The sequence below is a fragment of the Tyto alba genome, unplaced genomic scaffold (assembly GCF_018691265.1).
Source record: "Tyto alba isolate M040663 unplaced genomic scaffold, T.alba_DEE_v4.0 Super-Scaffold_40, whole genome shotgun sequence".
Taxonomy (NCBI): Eukaryota; Metazoa; Chordata; class Aves; order Strigiformes; family Tytonidae; genus Tyto; species Tyto alba.
The window spans coordinates 46,868,744-46,890,548 of NW_024881316.1; the positions used below are offsets into that span (position 1 = coordinate 46,868,744).

The window sequence follows — 21,805 nt, forward strand, 5'->3', positions numbered from 1 at the left end:
CAGTCAGACTTTTTTATTGATGTGTATTACAGTAGCATATATACACATAACAGCATAGTCTTTCCTCTAAAATACGTAAGCTTTAACAGATAAGATAGGAAATCTTGAGACTTCCTTTTCCCTTTTACAAGTAGACAGTAGGAATGTAGGAGGCTAAAGAGGCTTGTCTTAACCTTGGCCAGTCAGACTTGCCTGTACAGAAGTTGACATCAAAGATGATGCTGAATCCAAACGCTCTAGTTCCACTTTAATTCCTTATTCCCCATTTCTCCTCTATCCTGCTTTATGGCCATCACTGCTAAAAGTACCACCTTCTGCTGTAGCTTTCCTTAATGCTCCCTTCTTCATTCCCAACTCCCTTAAAATACCCAGGAGGAATGTACTAGGACCAGAGTCTTCTGATCCTGTCTCTGCTCATGTTCAGAGCTTAAGATACGACTTTGTGACCCTAGATAAACATCCTGGCTTTAGTTCTCTTCTGCAAAGAGTGTGATAACAGCACTCCTGCCCCACTGCAAGCTGCGCACAGGGGCACTCTGCCACACAGCCTTGTTAAAAAGTTGCTGTCACTCTCCCAGAAGATGACCCGTGGCCCACAGAGGCAAGTTTCCTTCTCCGAGGAAGGCTCTGCTCCTTGCTAAGTCCGAGAAACCTGCTAAACAGTTCTTGGATATCACAGCAGGAGAAATCAGAAAGAGCACTTTGGTCCCAGCACCTGCATCTGAGTCAGCAGTCACATTATCAGCTTACTTTCTTTCAGATCCAGCTCTTGCAGCCCTGCTTGGCCTTCAATCTATTATCTTCCTTTCTAAGCTCATCAGACTCATTATCTCCCACTGGCTGCCTTTCTTCTCTCTCCCACACCATGCTTAGACAGTCTGGCTGCATTTCTCTCTGCTTGACTTCTGCTTACAGAACTCTCAGATCCCGCTGCCCGCCCTTGAATCGCAGCCTGGCTGGACTTGTGCACCATTGATAAAGAGATCAAGGGAAAGACATACAAAAAAAAAAGTCTTTTCTCCATGGTGATTGACTTGGCTCTCTTTTCTCTCTTACTTTTGGGAGCAATTTTTGTACAACCACCCTTTCTTAGATGCCCCCCTCCCACTGCTTATTTTTGCTGCTTCCCTCAGGAACAGGTAAAAATTGTGTTTAAAAGAGAGAACTATGTCAGCGCTACATATTACAAACCCCACTGTTTCACAGCTAACGTACATACAGTAAACATAATAAACCAGCACAATCAATTCTGCTAAAATGTGTTGCGCGCTCTCGGTACGGATTTGGCCCTCTGCAGCTACTCCTCTCCCTGGGCACCGCACAGGGCAGGGACAACTTCCAAAAGGCGGCCTGGCTGCCACCACCCATTTTGGAGGCCCAGAGATTTTTACAGCACGGATACAGCCCAGCTGCGCCGAAGGGGTGAGGGCCTGGCAGGCCCAATACTGCATTTACGCCGCGAGATGCTGAACCGCCCCAGCTGGCTGTGAGGGGGGCAGAGGAACATGGCGGCGGCCCGTGTGGGAGGAGGCTGAAGCGCACTCAAACCCGTAAGGAAACAGGATTAATGCTCCCCGTGACTCCTTCTTGTCCATACTGCGGAGACGCGGCCACCCTGCTGTGTGCGTGTCCCCATGTTTTTTATCCAAAGTGCCGGGGGTGGGGGGGGGAGGCGGCCCTGCCCCTCCGCCCGCACCCCGCGGCCTCACTCCCGCCCTCCCGTTGCTACAGCGACGCCTCCCTGTCGCTCACTGCGCAGGCGCGGAGCTCGGCCCGCCTCAGTGCGCATGCGCCACTCCGCATGCCCATCCCTTCCCGGCGCCTGCGCAGTGGTCGGGCCGCGGGTTGCCGTGGAGACGGCGTCTCCGCTGCCATGAGCTCGGGGCCGGAGCCGGGCCTGCCCTTTCTCCCCGGCTGCTCCTTCAGGGACCCTACGGTGAGCGCAGCCGTCCGGTGTACCCTGCCACCCGGGAGAACCCCACCCTCGTTCCCCTGGGATGCCCCGAGGCCCGGTCTGGCCTGGCCTAGCAGGTCCCCCCCACACACACCCATGAAAGCTTCCCTGAGAACCAGGCCCCTCTCCTGCTCCAGGGACTCGGCAGTGACTGCACCCTGCCCGGCTCCCCAGGGGGATCTGGTACTCCCCCAGATCCTCTTCTAACTCCTCATGAGGCCTAATACCCCTAATTCACCTGATACGGTGACATGTTACCCCCTGAACCCACCCCAGGGGAACCAGTTACTCCCTCAGACCTCCCCCTATGAGAAGCCTGGTACTTCCTGAATTCACCTACCTGAGGAGATACCCTTCAGGGGACCTGGTACCCTGTGAAGTGATCCGCAAGGGACCTGGTGCCCTGTAAGTTTATTTGATGCTCCTCAGCAGACCTAATACCCGCTGAACTCTCCCCCAGGGGACGTGGTATTTCCCAAAGCCAACAAATATGTGCTGAACTCACTTCTGGGGCACCTGAGCCCTCTGAACCCACCTGGTATCCCCTGACCCCACCCACAGCAGACCCTGGTACTCCCTAAGTTGTCCCGATATCACTGAAAATCGGTTTCCAGGGGACCAGGTATCCCTGAGCCCACCTTCCAGGGGACTGACTTGGTGCTCTTAATCTTGTCCCCAGGGAACCCATTGCATCTTGCACCCACCTCACAACCTCTGAAATTGTCCTGATAGCTTTGGAAAGGTGGGTTCCCCCAGCCTCATTTGAGACCCCAAAAGCTTTCTCTATAACTGCAGAACTACCTGCAAACTCACTCCATGGAGATCTGGTACCCCTGAATCCATCCAACAGTTCCCCCGCCAGCTCATGTAATACCCCAAGGGAAGGAGTATCCCTAAACTCCTTGAAACCTGATTCCCTCAGGAAAACTGTTTCTCTGAACCATCTCAGTTTTCCTAAAGGGATGTGTTCTGAACCTACCACTCATTCTGATACTGCCCTGAACCAGGACCTGTAAACTCACCTGATAGCCCCTCAGCGGTCTTGATATAGCCAGGAGAACCAACACTCTGTAAAGCTCAAGCAGTCCTCCACTAGGAATTAATCCCCCAAACTGTCACAGTACAGTTATTTCCTGGACCCACCCACCACCCTTAGAGGGACAGATATACCCTGAAGTCACCAATCTCCTGGACAATCAATACCCCCCTGATTCCTCTCCCTCCTCCACAAGTGGTGGGGTACTTCCACAAATGCTCACCCAGTATGGAACATGAGAACCTGATAGTCTTCAGAGAACTGGTATTTCTCCACAGAACTGATACCATCACAGCCTCCAGGCCCATCCCCAGGAAGTGAGATCCTCTCAGCTGCTCCAGGTTACTTGGAAGAAGTAGTCTCATCCTCATCTTCTGCACTTGACTTGATACCTGTATGAGGAAGCAACCTCTCCTTTTCCCCATTCCCAATGGCCCACACGCTAAGGATCTGATAACTCCAAATCCTCCCAATATCCTCTTGAGGAAGTGGTACCACAGATGAGAACTGATACTCCCTGAGTTACTTCCAGTACAGTTTCAGAGCAGATGAATGCTCTGACCTTCCTTCTCCCTGGTGAACTAATATCTTACGTCTAGACACCATTGCTCAACTTCAACTCAATGCTATGAATGGCAGTTTGGGAAACCAATATCCTGACTGCTCCCCACAGAAGCAATGCTCCCAGACTTTTGTAGGGAACAGATAGATCAGTGCATGCCTTTTATTTCCCTGGATCTTAATATTCTTACTAACAGGCTTCTCCATTTTCATAAGGCACTGTATTCTGAGTAAGATCCCTTCTTCCCCCTGTGCCCTCCATCCAAGTTGCCTGCTCCTCAGGAGAGCCGGGCCCCAATGTGCTCTTATATTCCAGGATAAGGAACTTCATGTACTCTCATGTGAATATTTGTCATGGGACATGCTGTACTGAAACAAAAAAAAAGAGACATACCTTGAGACAGTACTCCTTGTCCTTGATATTCCCACTGAAAACTGACACCTCCAGAACAAGCACTTCCACGTCTTCCTGATACGTCCCCTAGATTGTGCTCTACAGAACAGAGAACGTCTTAACCAATCCAGTTTATTCTTTGGCAAATCTTAGGTGATGGTGAGCCCCGCTGCAGGTCAGCCTGCTCTGCTCCTCCCATATCACTCACAGAGCCTCTATTTCACAGGACACAGACCTCATGCTTACTTGATCTTCCAGTGGAAATGCTAATTCTCCCAAAGGAGGAAAGCATCCCTTCTATCTCCTGGGACCACAATGCTCCTGGTATTTTTAGAGCACACTACAGTATTTCCTAGGTATCCTTGCGACAGAAATTTCTGTAACTCTTGATTGCTCCTTGGATGGAGTTGGGAGGAACCTCTGAAGGATTTTAACAACACTGGAGGGATCTAGTGCTCCCTCAGGAAGTTTTTGTCCTATGTTTCTCAGACCAGTGGTGCTACTGTCACTAATACCTGTTAACCAGATGTGCTCTTGATATGTTGTGATCTTGACAAGGGCTTATGTCATGATGGGCTTTGCTAAACCCAGTCCAGATCACTTTGGATGCTTTTGTGGGAACCCAGTTTTCTCTGTTTTCCTAAATAGGACCCTCTCTTTTATTTATTCTACTTATGTGTGGAATAGGGCTACCCAAGGATAAATTGTCACTGTACCAGCCTTAGTGGTGTCTTCCAACACAAACAGTCAAACTATTTGTTAAGTCAGTGACGACTGAGTTCTTCAACAGTAAGTGGAGTCATTTACCCATAACAAATCCTCTTAATCATGCAGTAATATCATCTCAGAATTATTCTCAGCTTAGTAATATTATTTCCTCGATATATTTTATAATGTCTTGGAAATCTGCAATGCAAATTTCTGCCCCAGCAAAATATTTCCTCTATCAGTAAAATCCTGCCTGCTTTAGTCATATGACTGCTTCTGACTTCAACAGCACTGTCTGTATGCAAGAAACATGCACAGGACTTAGAAGAGCAAGGTGTTATTTTAGAGTAACTTTAAATAGTCAACTATTGGTAATGTTTGAAGGAGATCTGGACTCCAGAAATGGCTTTGCAGTGTTCCTCAGGGTGAACCCTAGTGAGCGCTATCAACTCACTTTGCCTCAATTTTCCAGTCTATGAAATGGGCATCATGATACTTGTTTTCCAAGTGAATGCTGAGAAATGCTGAAGAAAACCTCGGTGTTCAAAAATGATAGAATTATTACTACTTAGTGCTCATGTGACAGAGAAACAGACACTGTGAGGGGGAATGGCATTTGTAGAAAGCATTATAGATTTGGCAAAAAGGACTTCATTCAGTGGAATTTCTTCAGATATAGACTGGCAGCAACTGAGATTAGGAGTTTACATTCTGGGTTTTCCCTTTTAAATTTACATTAGTCACCTGATACTGTGAGATGTTATCTGGCATCTCTACTCATTTGGGAGAGCCTATTGACTCTGGGATATGAATTTATGAGGTGTTTTCTTTAGGCAACTCTGGGCCCTTAAAAGCCTGCGCACTTCTGACAAACACTGATACTACCCAATTTAAAGACAAACTTCCTGGTTTTTTGTGAATATTTTTCCCACAAATTTCCCTTGATATTTATTTAACAGAAGAAAATGGCAGTTCTGTGGCAGGGCTTATATTTGTAAGACGTTCTGTTAACATGTCTTCAGTAAACTCTCTTGTTTTCACCTGACCATGTTTTCCTAACTACTCTGTCCACAGCAAGATCCATAGTATCGGTTTAAAGAGAAAATAGGCAATTATGTGAAATTCGAGTGGGGCCTTGAAGGTATAAATAAGATTAGAGGCTTACCCATGAGGAGTGAGGGAGGGGCTGGAGAAGAAGTGGTTCACATGCCTGAGGTTGGACCGATTGCAAGTCTGGGTCTGGAAAAGGAACTGAAACTTGTTCCTTCAGTTCTAGAAAAGTGTACAGTTCTGGTTTACTTGGCAAAAATCAAGGTAAAGTCAGGGTTTTTATTATCAGGGTCTCACAATTTCTCCTGCTTTCTCTGGAGCATTAAGTGCTGAAAGCCCAGTGGGACCAGACAGGCATGCACTATTTCAAATGCTTTCAGGATTGCAGGTGAGGTGCCAGGTGTGGTGGACTCTACAGCAAGTCAAGTAGCCTGGTGTCACTCAAGTTCAATCCTAATCTTCATAGCAAAGAACAGGACTGGACTGACAGACATCAGGTCCTATTCACAGCTCTGATATTTTCTTGTTGTGTGTCTTAAGAAAAACAGGGACCTTCCTGTGCCATCGGGATAATGGCTCAGTAGCTGGCATGAGGCACATAGCAAAGACAGGTGAAAGGCTCCAAGAAGCTCAAAACTAAGATTAAATCAAGAAAGCAAAAACTAACAGGTGAACCCTACAGCCAACATTATACAGTGCTCACAAAGATAGAATTCTTCTTGTCTTACACTGTGATTGTGGTTATTTAGTGTGTGAACTTTGCATGGACTATGGAGAGAGGTGGTGAAACAGCTCATGTGCTGTGGTATGTTTCATAATTGCAGCTCTGTGAGCATGACACACCTTGATTTAGCCCAGTGAAGAAAATCCCATGAATATCATCCTCAGGGGAGGGTTAACAAAATAAATAGTGAGAGTTAACAAAATAAATAGTGATGGAAAACACAGAGGGTGCACAAGGTATAATAGTCAAGGGAGCACCGTAAGGCAATAACAGAGTGAGGTCCCATGGTGCTCTCTACTGCCATAACACAGAGTAGGGAACAAAGAGTTTGTGAGAGAACTACTAAGGCAGATAAAGTGCTGTCACCCCATTCTAGGCACTGAGAATGGTGGCAATAGGGAAATTAAGTGATTTCAGCTCTTGGGGAGTCTGTGCCAGTGCTAGGATTTGAGTTGACTCTGATGCTTTGTTCCTCCAGCCACTTGATGTTTTTTTCAGCCTTCTTAATCTAATTGTAAAATCTGATTGTAAACAACTGCTGCAGTAGGTTATAATAAAATGCTGGGGGGAGGAGGGGAGGAATTCTGGATATTGCACTCTTACTAGTTTTCTGTGCTTTCAGTAGCAGTATCTACTAAGGGCATGTAGCATTTTAACAGCTGGATTTCCTTCCACAGAAAACATCTTTTCATCGATCCCAGACACTGGGCTACAAAAATGGATTTGCCTTTTCTCGGCTGCCAACAGTGGGGATCGGCGGGGAGCGACTTTATGTGAATCAGATTTCTGAAGCTGAGTTAGATGAATTATCCAACAAGAGACCCATGCTGACCTATGGGGAAGCCAAGCGGGCTCCACCTTCAGGCTTCATTCCAGCACACGTGGCTTTTGACAAAAAGGTATAAAGAAGCTTATTCCAGGAATATTGCTGGCCAAGTTCAGAGACATAAACAGTCAGCTCCAGGGTTCATGGGACAGTGTACAGCAGTTTTCAGATGCCATAGCCCTTAGTCAGAGACAGCTGAACCCCAGACTGAAAGAAGCTTTCTTTGCTTGGGAGGAGGATTATAATACATAAACGATGTAAGACATTCCCCACAAGTTATGCTAGAGCGTTTCCAGCAGGCGTTGGAAAAGAAGTTTGATTAACTCTGAAAAGCTTCAGTTTATAACCCTGTAAGCCCTGTAAACCCCAGCCTGGCCGCCTGTGCTTCCAAAACTATATTGAGATTGTAACTGAGCTGAAACTGTAAAACACAGTCTGCAACTGGGACCCTGTTAGTCTGTTTAACTGTGGTCTATCTATTTATGCTTGCATTTGTCACCACAGCATGTTACAGCCTGGACTTCTCCATTAGTATGTCCTGTGTTACATTTTGGTGATCGTATCAGACTAGGAGGTGGCTGTGTGTCTCCTTGGAGCCGTCCTGAACTGACCCGTGATTTTCAGTGTGCCAGTGGCACAGACTGCAAGCTGGCGAGTGCCGCTGCAGCCACAGACGGAGCAGTCGCTGCAGAGCGTGCGAGGCTCGTCAGACCTGAGCATCTGCAGGGTTTTGCACGCTGCCAGGCAGGCCTGGAAAGGCAGTCGGCAGCCAACCCTCAGCCCATCTGTGAGACAGTCTGGGGAACAGATGTGCTGCATTCATTACTCAGGCTATTCCTTCAGAGTAATGTAGATGTTGCTGTTTAATCTGTCAGATACTTCTCTGCCCCTTCATTCAAGACAGAGTAGCAGCAGGGGCCCCAGTGCTGCTGGGGGAAGTCACGGTCTCTTTCTGGTAGGATCTTGCTGGCTTTAGCATCATTTAATTACCCAGGCCTCTGGGTTGATGTAGGTTGGGGATGTAAGGCCTGACTGGCCACCTACATCCTCTTAGGGGCATTGAATGATCTTGGAGGGAATATTCGTCATACTTCTGCCAAGCACAGCAACTGTGGTTGACTGGCTGATTTGTCTCCTTGTTTCTCCAGCAGAGATTAGGTTTTGCTGTCAGTGCTGAATAGATGTGACTTCAGATGACCCACGCAGATTTTAAAGTCCACAGGTGTGGTTGAACTCTTCACCAAAATCTCCACATAGCTTCCCAAAATCAGAGTCTGAAAAGCTGACAATAGTAAGAAAAATCATGTATCTCAGAAAACTGGATTAGTGGCAGTAACCATGCACCTGGCAGTAGGTGAAATAGCAGGTGATCAGGGAGGAGTAGTGAAAAGGCTGTATTCTATACACCTGTCTCATGCATACCAAATTTTAAAAGGCAGGTCTCGATAAAAGCCCTCATGATGCCGCTGCCATCAGTCACAGATTAAGCTGCAGTTGGCTTTGATGATTTTCTAGGTTACAATCCAGTAACTTTGCACTGCCAAAGAAAATTACAATAAATTATTGGTCTTAATAGACTGATCGTGGTGTTCAAATTGTTTCTTTCTCTCTCTCTTTGTTATATTGCCCCTTTGGCAGATTTTGAAGTTTGATGCCTATTTCCAGGAAGATGTTCCTCTCTCTGCAGAAGAGCATTACCGGATCCGCCAAGTGGGTATCTATTATTATTTGGAAGATGACAGCATGTCCGTCATAGAGCCTGTTGTGCAGAACTCTGGTCTTCCTCAAGGCAAACTCATCAGACGCCACCGGGTGCCCAAGAATGACCACGGGGAGCATTACCACTGGAAAGACCTGAATCGGGGCATGAACATCACCATGTATGGCAGGACATACCGCATAGTCGATTGTGACCCTTTCACACAGGTGTGTTGCTTGTACAGAGGGCACTGACACAGAGAATCCAGGAATTACAGGTGGACAGACCTGTTAGAATCTAGTAGTCTGCATCTGTAGCTTTCACGATACGGTTGTTTACAATCTTTCTTTTTTGCTTTTTGTGGAGAATTCTTGCTTCAGGTCAATGGGCAGTTCAAGGTATATTTGCTGAGGGCACCTTAATTGCTTAGTATTTTTGCCCCATGGCTGCTGGAAGTCCATCCTTTGTCCCCAGAAATGCTCCTTACAGTACAAATTCTAAGCTTATTTCTGTGTGAACAGAATTGGTCTAAACTCATTTCTATGAGCACACCAGTTTAACTGCTAACAGTCCAGATGAAACATTGTGCATACGTGAGAGGGAAATTACTGACCCTAACTCTTTTCTGACTTAATACTCCCCTGTCAAGAACAGGGGAAAGGAATGCAGTCAGTAAGTCTGCACCCATCCACAGCTAAGCCAGAAGAGCAGTCATGATCTGTGGGTTGAGAATCGTGGTATGAACTGACCTTTCTAAGAGAGCTTACTCATTGCCATCTTTTCTATTTCTGGCTATTTCTGTACCAGTAAATGATATAATAACAACCCGATAACAAGTAATAAGAAATACCAGTATACTGGTATCCTGTTAGATTCTCCCCAATATAAACTCAGCCTTGGTCAACTACTATTCTTCCAAGAAAATCCCAGGAGCAGTCCAGGAGTTAGAATGCTCCAGGGACCATTCCCAATAGGTGAGTTATGTGCAGCCAACATCTCCTGGAGGCTGAGGGAGTTTAGATGTGGGCCTTACCAGTTGGCCTCAGTGCCCAGGAATGTTCCTAGGCATGTATAATATGTTGGTATATATATGGCTGTTGCGAACATGTGTGTCCAGCTCTGCTGGAACTGGTTGACTGTTAAAGTCAGTTCACATCAAATGAAGAGCTGGTCCTTGCGTTGATGTTGGCTGGTTGGTGGAAAACAAGAAATTAGCCACATGGATCTAAATCTCAAGGCCGCTAGTCTATTTATCATTAACTGGCATCCTCCAGACCAGATAATAGTGAGTCTGAGAGTGTGAACCTGCCTTGTGAGTTTTTGGGGTGATCTCATGTGCCTGTTGGAGATGTTTGCATAGGTGCTTCAGGGGTTGAATGTTTTCATGGGCCATTTATTGAGGTCAAAAAGGGAAGTCCATTGACTTCAGAGACTGTTTTGGGTCACTGATATGAGTACAGAAGTAATATCCTAGGGTTTGCTGATGCAAAAAATCACTTTATAAACTAGCAGATTGCCCTCTTTCTGTGGGAGAAGTACTCCTCCTGAAAGATGGAAGGAAGCTGCCACTCTGGCACATATCCTCATGGCCTGAAGGACCTTGGTGGGCCTGGTGTGGGTAACACTAACTTCCACTGTCTGACACATTGGGGAGCCCTAAGTCTCTTGCAAATTCAGACTGACTATATCCATGGTTATGCACTAATTTAATCTTTTTCGTTTACATAAAAGAGACCAATTGACAGTTATCCTCCATTTAAAGCCCTAAGGGCAGGGAAAACTGCTCAAGTAAAGACTGAGTTAGGATGGTGAGGACAGGACTGCCCTGATTAATTAAAGGGCAAGCAAAGCTAAGAAGCAGCTTAAACTGAAACATCTTGGTCATCTTCTATTGTATTTGCTATTGTGATAGAACTAATACCCCTGCAGCCTGGTGGTCTGTGAGGAATGAACTTGCAGTATTCTGACAACACTCATCTCATCCCATCTGTAATCTCTAGTTACCTTTTACCTTCAGAACTCATGGCAGCATTAATACCTCGGATGACCTTCCTAGGTGTTCCTGGAGAGCCAAGGACTTGAACTGAACCCTCCAGAGAAAATGGTTTTTGATCCTTACACAGAACTGCGTCGGATGCCTATGCGCAAGTATATCACTCCATCAGATTTCGACCAACTCAAACAGTTTCTGACTTATGACAAGCAGGTGAGAGAGCTGACAGTGATACCCACACTGCAGACTATTTGTTACTGAAACGCGGGTCTTGTGAGTGTCTGCAACCTTACTCATTCTAAAAAATTTCAGTCCTCTGAACAGACTCCAGATTTGCTCCTTTCTTGGCATTCGTGAGAGACAAAACCTTTTATGTTTTTGCTGGGCTTTGTGCCTTGTAAACAGCTTCTCTTTGGATTGCAGAGCCAAAGCTCTAGATCCCCCATTTCTGTCTTACTTTCTGTTGGGATGAGATAAGCCACCTGCCTTAGGAAGTTAGCAGCCAGATGCAGTTCTGTTATGAATAGACATGCTGCATCCACTCCTCTCTTCCCCCAAAACATTGATGCCAGGTGCCAGAGTAGACAATTTCAGACACAAATGCTACTTGCTCTGACTGAATTCTCTCTGTGCACACAGTTGACTAACACTTTCCTCTCTGCTCCTCTGGATTTCATTCTTTTCATCTAGCAACAATGTAAGAAACCCTCTAAACTGCGTTGATACTAGAAGATAAAACAGGGCCAGGACATGACATGAGTTTTGCATATTGTCCCTGGCCAGCTAGAAATCAGTTACTGGCCATCAGCTAAGTGTTAGCAGAGGCCAGGATCCTATCCAGTTGCTATTTGGATATGGTCACCCTGTTTTTGAGGCTGCAGGCAGTTTTGCTGTGTGGATGCAAGCTGGGCCATGCCTGCCATTTTACTGCCAGTTTAGCTTTAGTGACTCAAGTCTGTGCTGGGCCAACTCTACCTGCAATGGCTATTGTCTGCCTGTTTAGGAGCTGTATTTTGTGAAAATCTTGAGCATTGCAGCCTGAGTTTGACTTCTGTGGCATTAAAAGATGATATTTCCACCGGGCAGAAATAAGATGGGATCTACAGTGAATGCAGCCTCAGAACTGCCGAGTGCATTCCCCGCTGCCTTCCTCAGTGTAAGAGTAGTAAAGAATTGGCCACAAAACCTCTAAGACGTGTAAGAGTCGAAATGAGATTCTGTGTTGCTGTATTAAGTTTCATTATAAAAATCACTTTCCCTAAGACTACTTCCCTAATTATTCCTGGGTGATTATTTTCTGCCACTTTTTAATTACCCCTCCCCCCCCCCCCCCTCCCCCATTTTTCCTCATGTTTCCTGAACTAAATTTCTTGTTCTAGCATAAACTGTTCTCTCTTACTTGTTGCTGTCGAGGTAAGCTAGGCCTGTCCATCTCTCCAGGCCTCTCCTAACCTTCCCACTGCTGCCTCAGCAGCCCATTCATCCCAGTACCCGTAGTACGAGGGCTTGGTTCTTCTGTACCTGGCAGAGAAGATTGGTGGGATGCCTCCAATCACCCAACCCATTTCAACCCACTTCATTTGGACAAAGCATTAGTAATTCTAATCCATGTTTGTCTTCTCTGCCTCTTTTTTCTCCACCCCAGGTCCTTCGCTTCTATGCCATGTGGGACGACACTAAAAGCATCTTTGGTGAGAATCGGCCTTACATCATCCATTACTACTTGGCAGATGACACAGTGGAGGTTCGGGAAGTCTACAAGCAAAATGATGGTAGAGACCCTTTCCCAATACTGATAAAACGCCAACGCTTGCCCAAAACCTTTGTGGACAAGAAAAGTAAGTTTGGGTTGGCCAGCACATCTGTCTGTACTAAGGTACCTTGGTGGGTAGACACATATGTGGGGGCTGAGTCAGAGGTACACTGCGTCTGGAGAATTTTCGCTGAGAACACGCCGAGTGTCATCAGGTTTTGGCCAAATAAAAATTCTTTAAATAATCACTAAATTCTGTGTCTTTTAGGAAGGTGTGGAAGGACAGCAGTAACAAGAGGTCCCTGGAGCTGTTTATACAGCTTGCTTATGTAACCCTTTTCACTAGGAAAAGTTAACATCTACCTGATTGATTTGTTTTTCCTTTTGCTCCCTTGTCCTTAGAGACCTTCCCAAGCTGTGTGCTGGAGATCTCTGATCAGGAGGTACTTGAGTGGTACACAGCTAAAGATTTTGCTGTCGGCAAATCTACCACCCTCCTTGGACGCACCTTCTTCATCTATGATTGCGATGAGTTCACACGAAACTTCTATCGCGACAAATTTGGCATCACAGACTTCCAGCCAGTGGAAGTAAAGAAGAAACCACTTGAGGAAGTTCCACAGGTACTGCAAACAATTTCTTAAAGGAAGGGAGGGAGAGAAGCAGTTGATATAAGCTCTTATAGTAAAGTATAGGTTGAACTTAATCAGAACCTATAGCAAACAAGTTCAGCTTAAAGAAGAGAGCAAGTAAATTGAAAAGAACAAGGAAAGAGATGTCATAATTGTTATAAAAATTAAAGTCCTCTGAAACTGTTGATTTCTAATACTGTAAAGGACGAAGCACTTGCTAATAGTGATAGAAAGAACTCTGCTTATGTCTATACTAGAAAATTAAACAGTGTCCAAGGCTGGGAAGCTAACTGGCACTGTCTGGCTGCACTCGTACTACTAAACTCTCCCACACTCTCCAAAACAGTGTTGCCAGCCCAAACTGCCTCCTGGGGACAGTCACAGTGCTTGTTACCTCCCAAACTGAGCCTGGGAATGGTTTGGAGTGCTCGCTGACCTAGACTAAAACACGATGGGGATTAGGTTAACAGTGTAACCATATAGACGATTGAGTTGCTGTGCACAGGAAGCTTTAGTTGCTAGTATAGTCATAGTGTCTTTATCTGGAGAAATTACCTGGCTTTCTGAATTTCAGGTTTTCTTAATTCTCTTAAATATTTTCTGTAAGTAGGGGGTCCAACACATGGCTGGGCTAGTGGTGTCTCTGCTGGGCAGGATGCCACAGCTATTGCTACCTGGTGATGAAGATTTCCTTCCAAACAGATGGTTCCTGATAAGATGTCTTGCAAGCATTGTCATGTTCTTAGTTTCAGCTGTTTATGCTTGATATCTCCTCTGGATGCAGGTAATTCCTCCTTATAATGGTTTTGGCATCCTTGAAGACTCTCTTCAGAACTGCTTTTCTCTGTTTCCAAAGCCTCCTCGGAAGGATATAATTAAGATGCTAGAGAATGACCAGAAGGTGCTGCGATACCAGTTAGCCCTGGTAAGTGCCTTCCTTGATACTATAGGGCCAATTTATGTTGTAGAGTCAGAAGGACGGGAGGAATAGCCTGCTCAGACAAGGCTGTTAGCAAATTCTCCTCTGTGCTGGTGGGAAAAGAGAGTTCTCCAAGCCAACACTAGTCTCCCCTTAGGGGATGCCACTGGGTTATTGTGTACTTGCTGTGACAGTTATTAGCATGCAAAGGTAGGAAAAAAAACAAGGCCAGAAAGTACAAAACAGAGATGCTACAAAACCACAGCCATTTATGGAACAACTCCCACTGACATCAGCACGTGACAGATGGCCCTAACTGAAACAGCACTGAAACTGGGCACTGTGCCTCTGCCTGCCTTCAGCTGCTGCCACAAGCATGGGTTTGCTGTCTCTCCACCGCTGGCTCTCAGTGCCTGTCCTTCTCCAGGCTAGTCCTGGCCACAGCAGCCAGCAAAGGGAGTCCGCAGTGACGGTGCTTTCCACCCAGGACAGTGGCATTCAGGCCTTGCCCTTTGTGCCAGCTTTACAGTTGGTTTATGCAAGGAGCCTCTGGAACCTCAAGCAGCAGCAATGGCATTTCCTGTGCTGCCTAGTGCCTGCCCTCTCCAAACACTCAGGGTGAATAAGGGCTGATTTCCCTATTGTGGAGGAGTTCCTAAAGGTCACAGCTGATGAGTTCAGAGCCACTTAATTTTAAACTAAGCAAGTAAACCTACTGGTGTGTCAGGGGAGTGTCTTCCTGTGACTAAGAGCTGGAAGCAGCACCAACCTCTCTCAGGCACTCATTATTGAGAGCAGCCCTGCGGAGAAGGACTTGGGGGTGTTGGTGGATGGAAAACTGCCTGTGAGCCAGCAACGTGCGCTCACAGCCCAGAAAGCCACCCGTGCCCTGGGCTGCAGCCAGAGCAGGGGGGGCAGCAGGGCCAGGGAGGGGATTCTCCCCTCTGCTCCACTCTGGGGAGACCCCCCTGCAGTGCTGGGGCCAGCTCGGGGGCCCCCAACAGCAGAAGGACACGGAGCTGCTCGAGCGGGGCCAGAGGAGGCCACGGAGATGCTGGGGGGGCTGGAGCAGCTCCCCTGGGAGGCCGGGCTGAGAGAGTTGGGGGGTTCAGCCTGGAGAAGAGAAGGCTCCAGGGAGCCCTTCGAGCAGCCTCCCAGGGCTTAAAGGGGGGACAGGAAAGGTGGGGGGGGACTCTGGATCAGGGGGTGGGGGTAGGAGGAGGGGTGATGGGTTTAAACTGAAAAAGGGCAGATTTGAATTAGATGTAAGGAGGAAATTGTTCCCTGTGAAGGGGGTGAGGCGCTGGCCCAGGGTGCCCAGAGCAGCTGTGGCTGCCCCCTCCCTGGAAGGGTTCAAGGCCAGGTTGGATGGGGCTGGGAGCACCCTGGGCTGGGGGAAGGGGGCCCTGCCCACGGCAGGGGGATTGGAACTAAGTGATCTTTAAGGTCCCCTCCAACCCAAACTGTTCTATGATTCTATGATTCTAATGAAAAATCTAACTTTAATACTGAATGTTAGCAGCCAGTCTCTCTGTGATGAATCATTCCAGATAGGATATTCCTTTCTCTTGGATTATTCAGTCTGCGGAAACACTGAATGTGCTTGGTCACTGAAGCTCAGATTCTGCTTCTGTTAGCCTGAATAGAGCAAGTAACCTTTGAAATTCAGATACTTCATGTGGTCTAGGGCTTTGTTACGCCATGTCAGCATATCTGTAGCTTTTGGCCTACATCAAGCGCTTTGTTTAGTCAGCTATAAAAAAAAGCTATGAATTGTAGGTACTTATGAGTGGGTTACTAGGTACTCTCTAAGCACCCCAGGGAAGAAAAACCTGGTTCAAATGTTGTTTTCCAAAGCCACTACCTTTCCTGTAGGAATCACCAAATCCTGAAGACAGAAAGCGTCGTTTCATCCTGTCTTATTTCCTCTCCAATGACATGATCAGCATCTATGAACCCCCGGTCCGTAACTCTGGCATCATTGGAGGCAAATACTTAGAAAAGACCAGAGTTGCCAAACCAGGCTCTACTACAGAGAATCCCACGTACTATGAGCCCTCTGACTTCACCATTGGTTCCACAATTGAAGGTAAAACCAAGCCTGAATTGCTAATACTCTGAGCGTGACTTTTCAGTGCCTGCTCTGATAAGTCATTTATTGCACGGACAGTGCATATACCTTCCTTCCCTTGGAAGATCTGTTCCTTCTGGTTCTCATCACATTTGAGTTTCCAGATCACCAGCTGGTGTACACTGATTTAACTCTGTCGGTGTTTGGACCTTTCACATCATTAGGAAAAGAGCTATGTTCTCCATCCAATGTGTTCAGTTTGCATTTTGGGAGCTGCTGGGATTCACAGGGATAAAGTTATAACAGATGACTACCAGTGGCAAAGGCCATAAATCTATCATGCAAGGAAAATAAATGTAATACTGAAATATTTAGAAACATACCAGTGCTAATGGGGGAGTCTTTGTAGGCCCAAGCATGGGGCCTTTGCTCTCAGCAGCTGCTTGTCTTGCAGCAAAACTCCCTTTGAGTCAATGAAACCATTCTCACTTCAGGGACTGAAACAAATAACAGTGCTTGCTCAAACCTGAGCCCAGCCATAAGAGAGAAACCATGTTCTCTCCTCGATGATGAAGTCACTTAGCCATGCTGAAAGGCAAGTAACACTGCTCTCTTTAATGCCTCTTCCCCAGTGTTTGGCCACAGGTTTGTTATCACTGATGCTGATGAGCATGTGCTTAATTATATGGAGAGCAACGCAGAGAGTTTCCCTGCTAGAACACTGCAGTCCCTGAGGGATCATTTTCGCCCACGGCAGGTGGTAAAGGAGACTGCCAACAGGTAGGCTTCAAAGGATGGTGTTGTGGAGCTAATGAGACTCAGGTCTGACAACTAAGGGGATTTCCAGCAGCATCGATGGGCTCCAGCTTGCTGTCTCATGGCTGCTCAGATGATTATTCAGCTCCAAGAGCCTGTGTCTGGCCACATACAGAGGGGGTCAAGTGTGTACAATATGATGTCATGGCTGCTGCTGACCCCCCAGAACCTTGCAGAATAGCTCTGGCTCAGCAGCAGAGATACTTTCAGCTAAATGGATAGTCATATTTTCCCAAAAGACAGTAGTTAACTGTAGCAGATGCTGCTGACAGTATCTACATGATTTTTTTCACTTGCTATGTCTGTGCTTATCAGCCCATCAGAGCCTAGACCACATCCTCTTTTTTAGCTGTCTGGACCCATTTTGAGTGACCCAGTAACAACCCTATTCCCTTACAACACACTTTGGAGTCTGTTAGTATCATAGTAGTTCAGAGGATCTGGTTGAAACTAGAGTTGCATACAGTTCTTGGAACTGTATGGAGCACACAAGGAAACACTCGTCATCCCAGAGCACTTGCAGACAAAAGGTACATGGGCCAAATTTCTTGCAAATGGAAAACAGTTTATCTAATGCTCCAAGATCAAGACTGAGCTTCATCTCCAAGTCCAAGCTGAGATGAGCTTGCCATAAAAACCAAGCACCCCAGAAGCCTGCTGTGTATTCAGAAATACAGCCTGGCCAGCCACGGTGGGCAGCCAGCACGCAAATGTCACAGCAAGGCTGCCAGAAGTAGCTTTTACATGAAGTCTCGTTCTTCCTTCTACAGTGACATGCCCATGCTTGGGACCAGCAAGCAGGAACTGGATGAATTAATTAGGCAGGTTCAGGAAGAGCTGAAACTCCATAAGAACTTGAACAACAAGAACATTCAGGAGGCGTTTCTTCAGTGTGACAAGGATGGCTCTGGCATCCTGGACAAAGCAAAATTTTTAGCCCTTTGCAACAGCTTGAGTGTGCCGACCGACGCCATTCGTCTTAACCAGGTCAGAAGGAAGGGGTGCTGTGCATACTGAATTCCCCTCCTATAGCTCTTTCAAAAGAGCTCTTCTACAAACCAACCCTCACTAGGCAAAACCAATAGCTGCTCTACCCTGCAAAGGGGAACAGCTTCAAGAAAAGGGCAAGAGAGTCCAAATTCAGAAAGGCCTCTGAGCTGTTGGACTGAGCCTATGTCTTAAAAATAGAGATAATAACTGTTATCCTGTAAGTAGAGGGAAGATATACTACCCAGGTTGCCCCCCAAATGAGCAGCTTAGTGTTTGGCTGCTCTGTTACATGAAGCCTGAAAATGCCTGCTGGCTTAGATCTCAGAGATGAGCAGAAGAGGTTGCATATCGTGATAGAGATCAGGCACAGGCTACTGCAGAGCTACTGTCTGTCATGACTTAAGCACACCTGGGCTTGAGTAGAAATGACACTGAGGTGCTTAGGGAATGGGCCTTAGGAAAGCCTGGATGCATTCTGGAGTTAACAGCAACTGAATCGAGGATTTGAGAACTAAGTATTGTACTAAAAAAAAAGAAAAGAAAAAAAAAGAAATTAAAATCATAACCACTTGGTTAACACAAGTAAAACATGGGCTTGCTGGGCAGTACAAGCAGCAGCACATGGAGATCAGAATCTGCATAGCAGAAAATGTGAGGGAAACTGAAGAGAAGAATTCATGCAGCAGAGATGGAGGATCCTTTCAGGAGTATGACTGGCAAGGGTGCTTTCCTAGCATAATGTGATATGAAGTAGATTAGTGGCCAATAAAGGCAAACTCAGTGTTTAAAGAAATCTAGAAGCCAGAGGGAGTATTTCCCTTGCTAAAAAAAAAAAAAAAAAAAAAAAAAAAGATCTAAACCAGCCAACTGTGAGCATCACAGCCATGGTTAGAAAGGTGCACAGGCAGGGTATTTATGTCTCTGAATGTGCACTGAATAAAGGCCTTTGACTGGCACCCAGGGCTTTGCTGTACTAGAATTCATCAGAGACCACTCTGCCCTGAGGAATTTACAATGTGGTGACAGTCCTTCCAGCTTCCACTCCAAGAACGGGAGATGAAGTGTCATGCCCAAGAACATGTGGTGAACCTGTGACAATTGAGGCTAAACCCCCATGTTTGAATCCCCATCTAGGACCTATACACTGAAAGTATCCCTCTTCTCTCTTGAAATCTTAATAAGAGTGTGCCCAGAGCCTTCAGAAGTGTGGCAGTGCTATAAATTAAACATATAGCAGACAGTTAACTGCTGTCTGGATTGGAGAGGAGCACAGCTGTCAGTCACACAACAGCAATCCTAGTAAATCTGTCTCCAGGCGACAAGGGGAAGAAGAATCCTTTAAAGGAACTGTGATATTAGACCTTTTCCATCTCCCTGGGTGTCAGAAGGAGATTAGTTATGCAATTAAAGAAACAAAAGCCCCCTTTCTTCCCCTTAAGCCCACAAAGGCTATAGCTCTGTAACACAATGCAGGGTCAGGCACGGATACCAGAACTGGCTCATTAGCAGGGCTGTTGCTGAGCTCAATTATCTTGTGTCTCCACTTTATGCCATGTGCACACACCAAAGCGACACCAGCGAACAGTAACTATTCAGATATGCTGCCCCCATCCCACTTCTGGCAGGGATTTCTATGGTGTTTCTGAAAGATTTGCTGTGGCCTGTGTCAGTCTGTGGCCATGCTTTATTTTTTTGTGGATCTGTTGCCACTGTGGTGATACTCAGAAGGCAATTAGGATTAAACTCAAACACTTTAACTCTTCTCCTTGCATAGATTAGTGTCATCTATAAGCATTCAAGGTTACCTGTGATTCAGGATTACTAAGGCTCTTTCACACAGGGGGGTAAGATCTTCTGCTCTCTCACACAAGGAGTACCTCTGGGCACTTTCCCCTAAAGAAACACATTTGCAGCTTCTTCCAACTCTTTATGGTGTTTATTGTGTGTTTTTTTCCCCCCAGCTGATTGACCTGTGTTCTTGTGGAAAAGACAAGATAAACTACCATGACTTCCTTAGAGCCTTCCCCTCGTGATCTTTGCCCAGAAGCTGAAGCACAAGACCACCAATAAAATTCTTAGCTGACTTGACTTTAAGACATAGTACTTCAAAAAGGATGCTCTAGTCTTCACCTTTGCTTCACCCACTGTCCTCACTAGAACCAGCTAACTTCACCCTCGCTCTGTTAATTTTTTTTCCTTCCTAACCTCTCCTTGAGCTTTTAGCCACCACCAAACTCAACCTCGCAACTGCTGGATATTGAAAAGAAACTCGCAGGAGAAAAAACTTTGGAGAATCAAAGGCAGGTTCTTCTGTTGATCTCTCAACTTTTTAATGCAGTACAGCAAGGCTTGCTAGAGCTAAAGCTCTCTAAAGCCTGGAGTGATAACCACTCTAGAGTTCTCTTACAGAGTCAAGAGGGACCTTCCACCTTCAAGCAGCGAAGACTGCCAGTTTAAATTGTTATTTGCATTGCAAGAAGATCTAAGAGCCCTGCCATAGACCATAATAAACTCATGCTTGCTAGTCTGAACATAAGCAATGTTAACATATGCATGGCTGCTATAACAGTGTTAATAAATTTGCTTTAAATACAAGTACCTCAATGGCTGGAATAGTTACGTATTAAAGTGAAGGGGAAAAAAAAGAAAACCACAAAGTGTGATGCTGGGTTTACTTGAAATGGAGTGGTGAGTTTAGCTCTCACATAGCTACAGAGATAGCAGGGGTCTGTACACAAATCTGCTGACAGCAGCTTTGCATTCTTTAACAAAAGTTTGGCACAATGGTTTTAGGACGGATATACTCTCTAAACCCATCGTATACAACCTGTCATCTTACCAGACAGGTCCAATGAAAAGGGAAAACTAGCAGTTGGCATAGCAATAGTTATGACACTTGTGCTCCGCTTAATTGGTCATCTCTCCGTGAAGGTAAACGTGGCAGGGACCTTCTCACCTCAAATGACACCTGCCAGGTATTGCCACTGAGCACGTATGAAAGGCAACTATCATCCACACGGTAGAAAACAAAGCTCTTTGGAAGAAAATGCTTATTTAAATCAGCTTTCGTGCTGTGGATTCCCACTTCCCCTTAGACAGCTGAGAGTCTCCATGTGACAGCTCCCTCCTGTCTCCCCTTGTTCAGAAAGGTCATCGCTCTTCCCTTCTGGGCCTGTTTTGTGCTGCTGCTCATGCTGACTGAGAATCGCCTTGGTTTTCAGAGCGTTGCATGAGGTGCCTTCCAAGCAGCAGCTAACAAAGACTAACATCTAAAGGGCCACCCTAATCAGCTTTTCCAGAGACCAGGAACTTCCAGATGATATTACTGGAGCTGTAAGCTGTAGAAAAGAAAGTTAGAAACTGTTTTCTGCAGATGCTATGAAACTGTAACCTAATACTCAGCCAAATCATGTAGCATGCCCTGGGCCAGCTGCAGAAAGTATACAATTTAGCTGACCATAAAGTATGCACCTCAACCACATCAGATAAATCATATCCTACAAATGCCCTTATCCTCCCCTCCCAGTGATGAAGGCAGCCACAGATAACTAAATAAGAAGCAGCTGCCCATGCTGTAGACATCGGAAACGCGAGAAGATGAAGCTCAGTTGTGGGGAACACGAGGACACCGAGATCCTGCACCAAAGGGAATGGACTGGTCTGGTATGGCAGGAGAGAG

The 21,805-nt window shown here is 46.2% G+C and overlaps 1 protein-coding gene across 2 annotated transcripts; it reads left to right on the forward strand.

The window, feature by feature from the left end:
- Positions 1–1,831: 1,831 nt before the first annotated feature.
- Positions 1,832–20,779, forward strand: EFHC1 (EF-hand domain containing 1). Of its 2 annotated transcripts, XM_033004954.2 has the most exons (11): positions 1,832–1,936; positions 7,105–7,326; positions 8,892–9,179; positions 11,009–11,158; positions 12,591–12,783; positions 13,101–13,321; positions 14,115–14,255; positions 16,125–16,338; positions 16,953–17,100; positions 17,907–18,123; positions 20,088–20,779. In XM_033004954.2, the coding sequence occupies exons 1-11, from the start codon at positions 1,874–1,876 to the stop codon at positions 20,157–20,159; spliced, it is 1,929 nt and encodes a 642-aa protein (XP_032860845.2). In that variant the 5' UTR covers positions 1,832–1,873; the 3' UTR covers positions 20,160–20,779. The 2 variants fall into 2 exon arrangements, with proteins under 2 accessions (XP_032860845.2, XP_032860846.2); XM_033004955.2 differs by lacking the exon at positions 17,907–18,123 and having other exon boundaries at positions 20,088–20,167.
- The last annotated feature ends 1,026 nt before the right edge of the window (positions 20,780–21,805 follow it).

Excerpts from the sequence above, each read along its gene's own strand:
- EFHC1 (XM_033004954.2), top strand. The coding sequence starts at position 1,874 with ATGAGCTCGGGGCCGGAGCCGGGCCTGCCCTTTCTCCCCGGCTGCTCC. Across the intron at positions 16,339-16,952 it reads CATTGGTTCCACAATTGAAG|TGTTTGGCCACAGGTTTGTT; the intron begins GTAAAACCAAGC and ends CCTCTTCCCCAG. Across the intron at positions 18,124-20,087 it reads ACGCCATTCGTCTTAACCAG|CTGATTGACCTGTGTTCTTG; the intron begins GTCAGAAGGAAG and ends TTTTCCCCCCAG.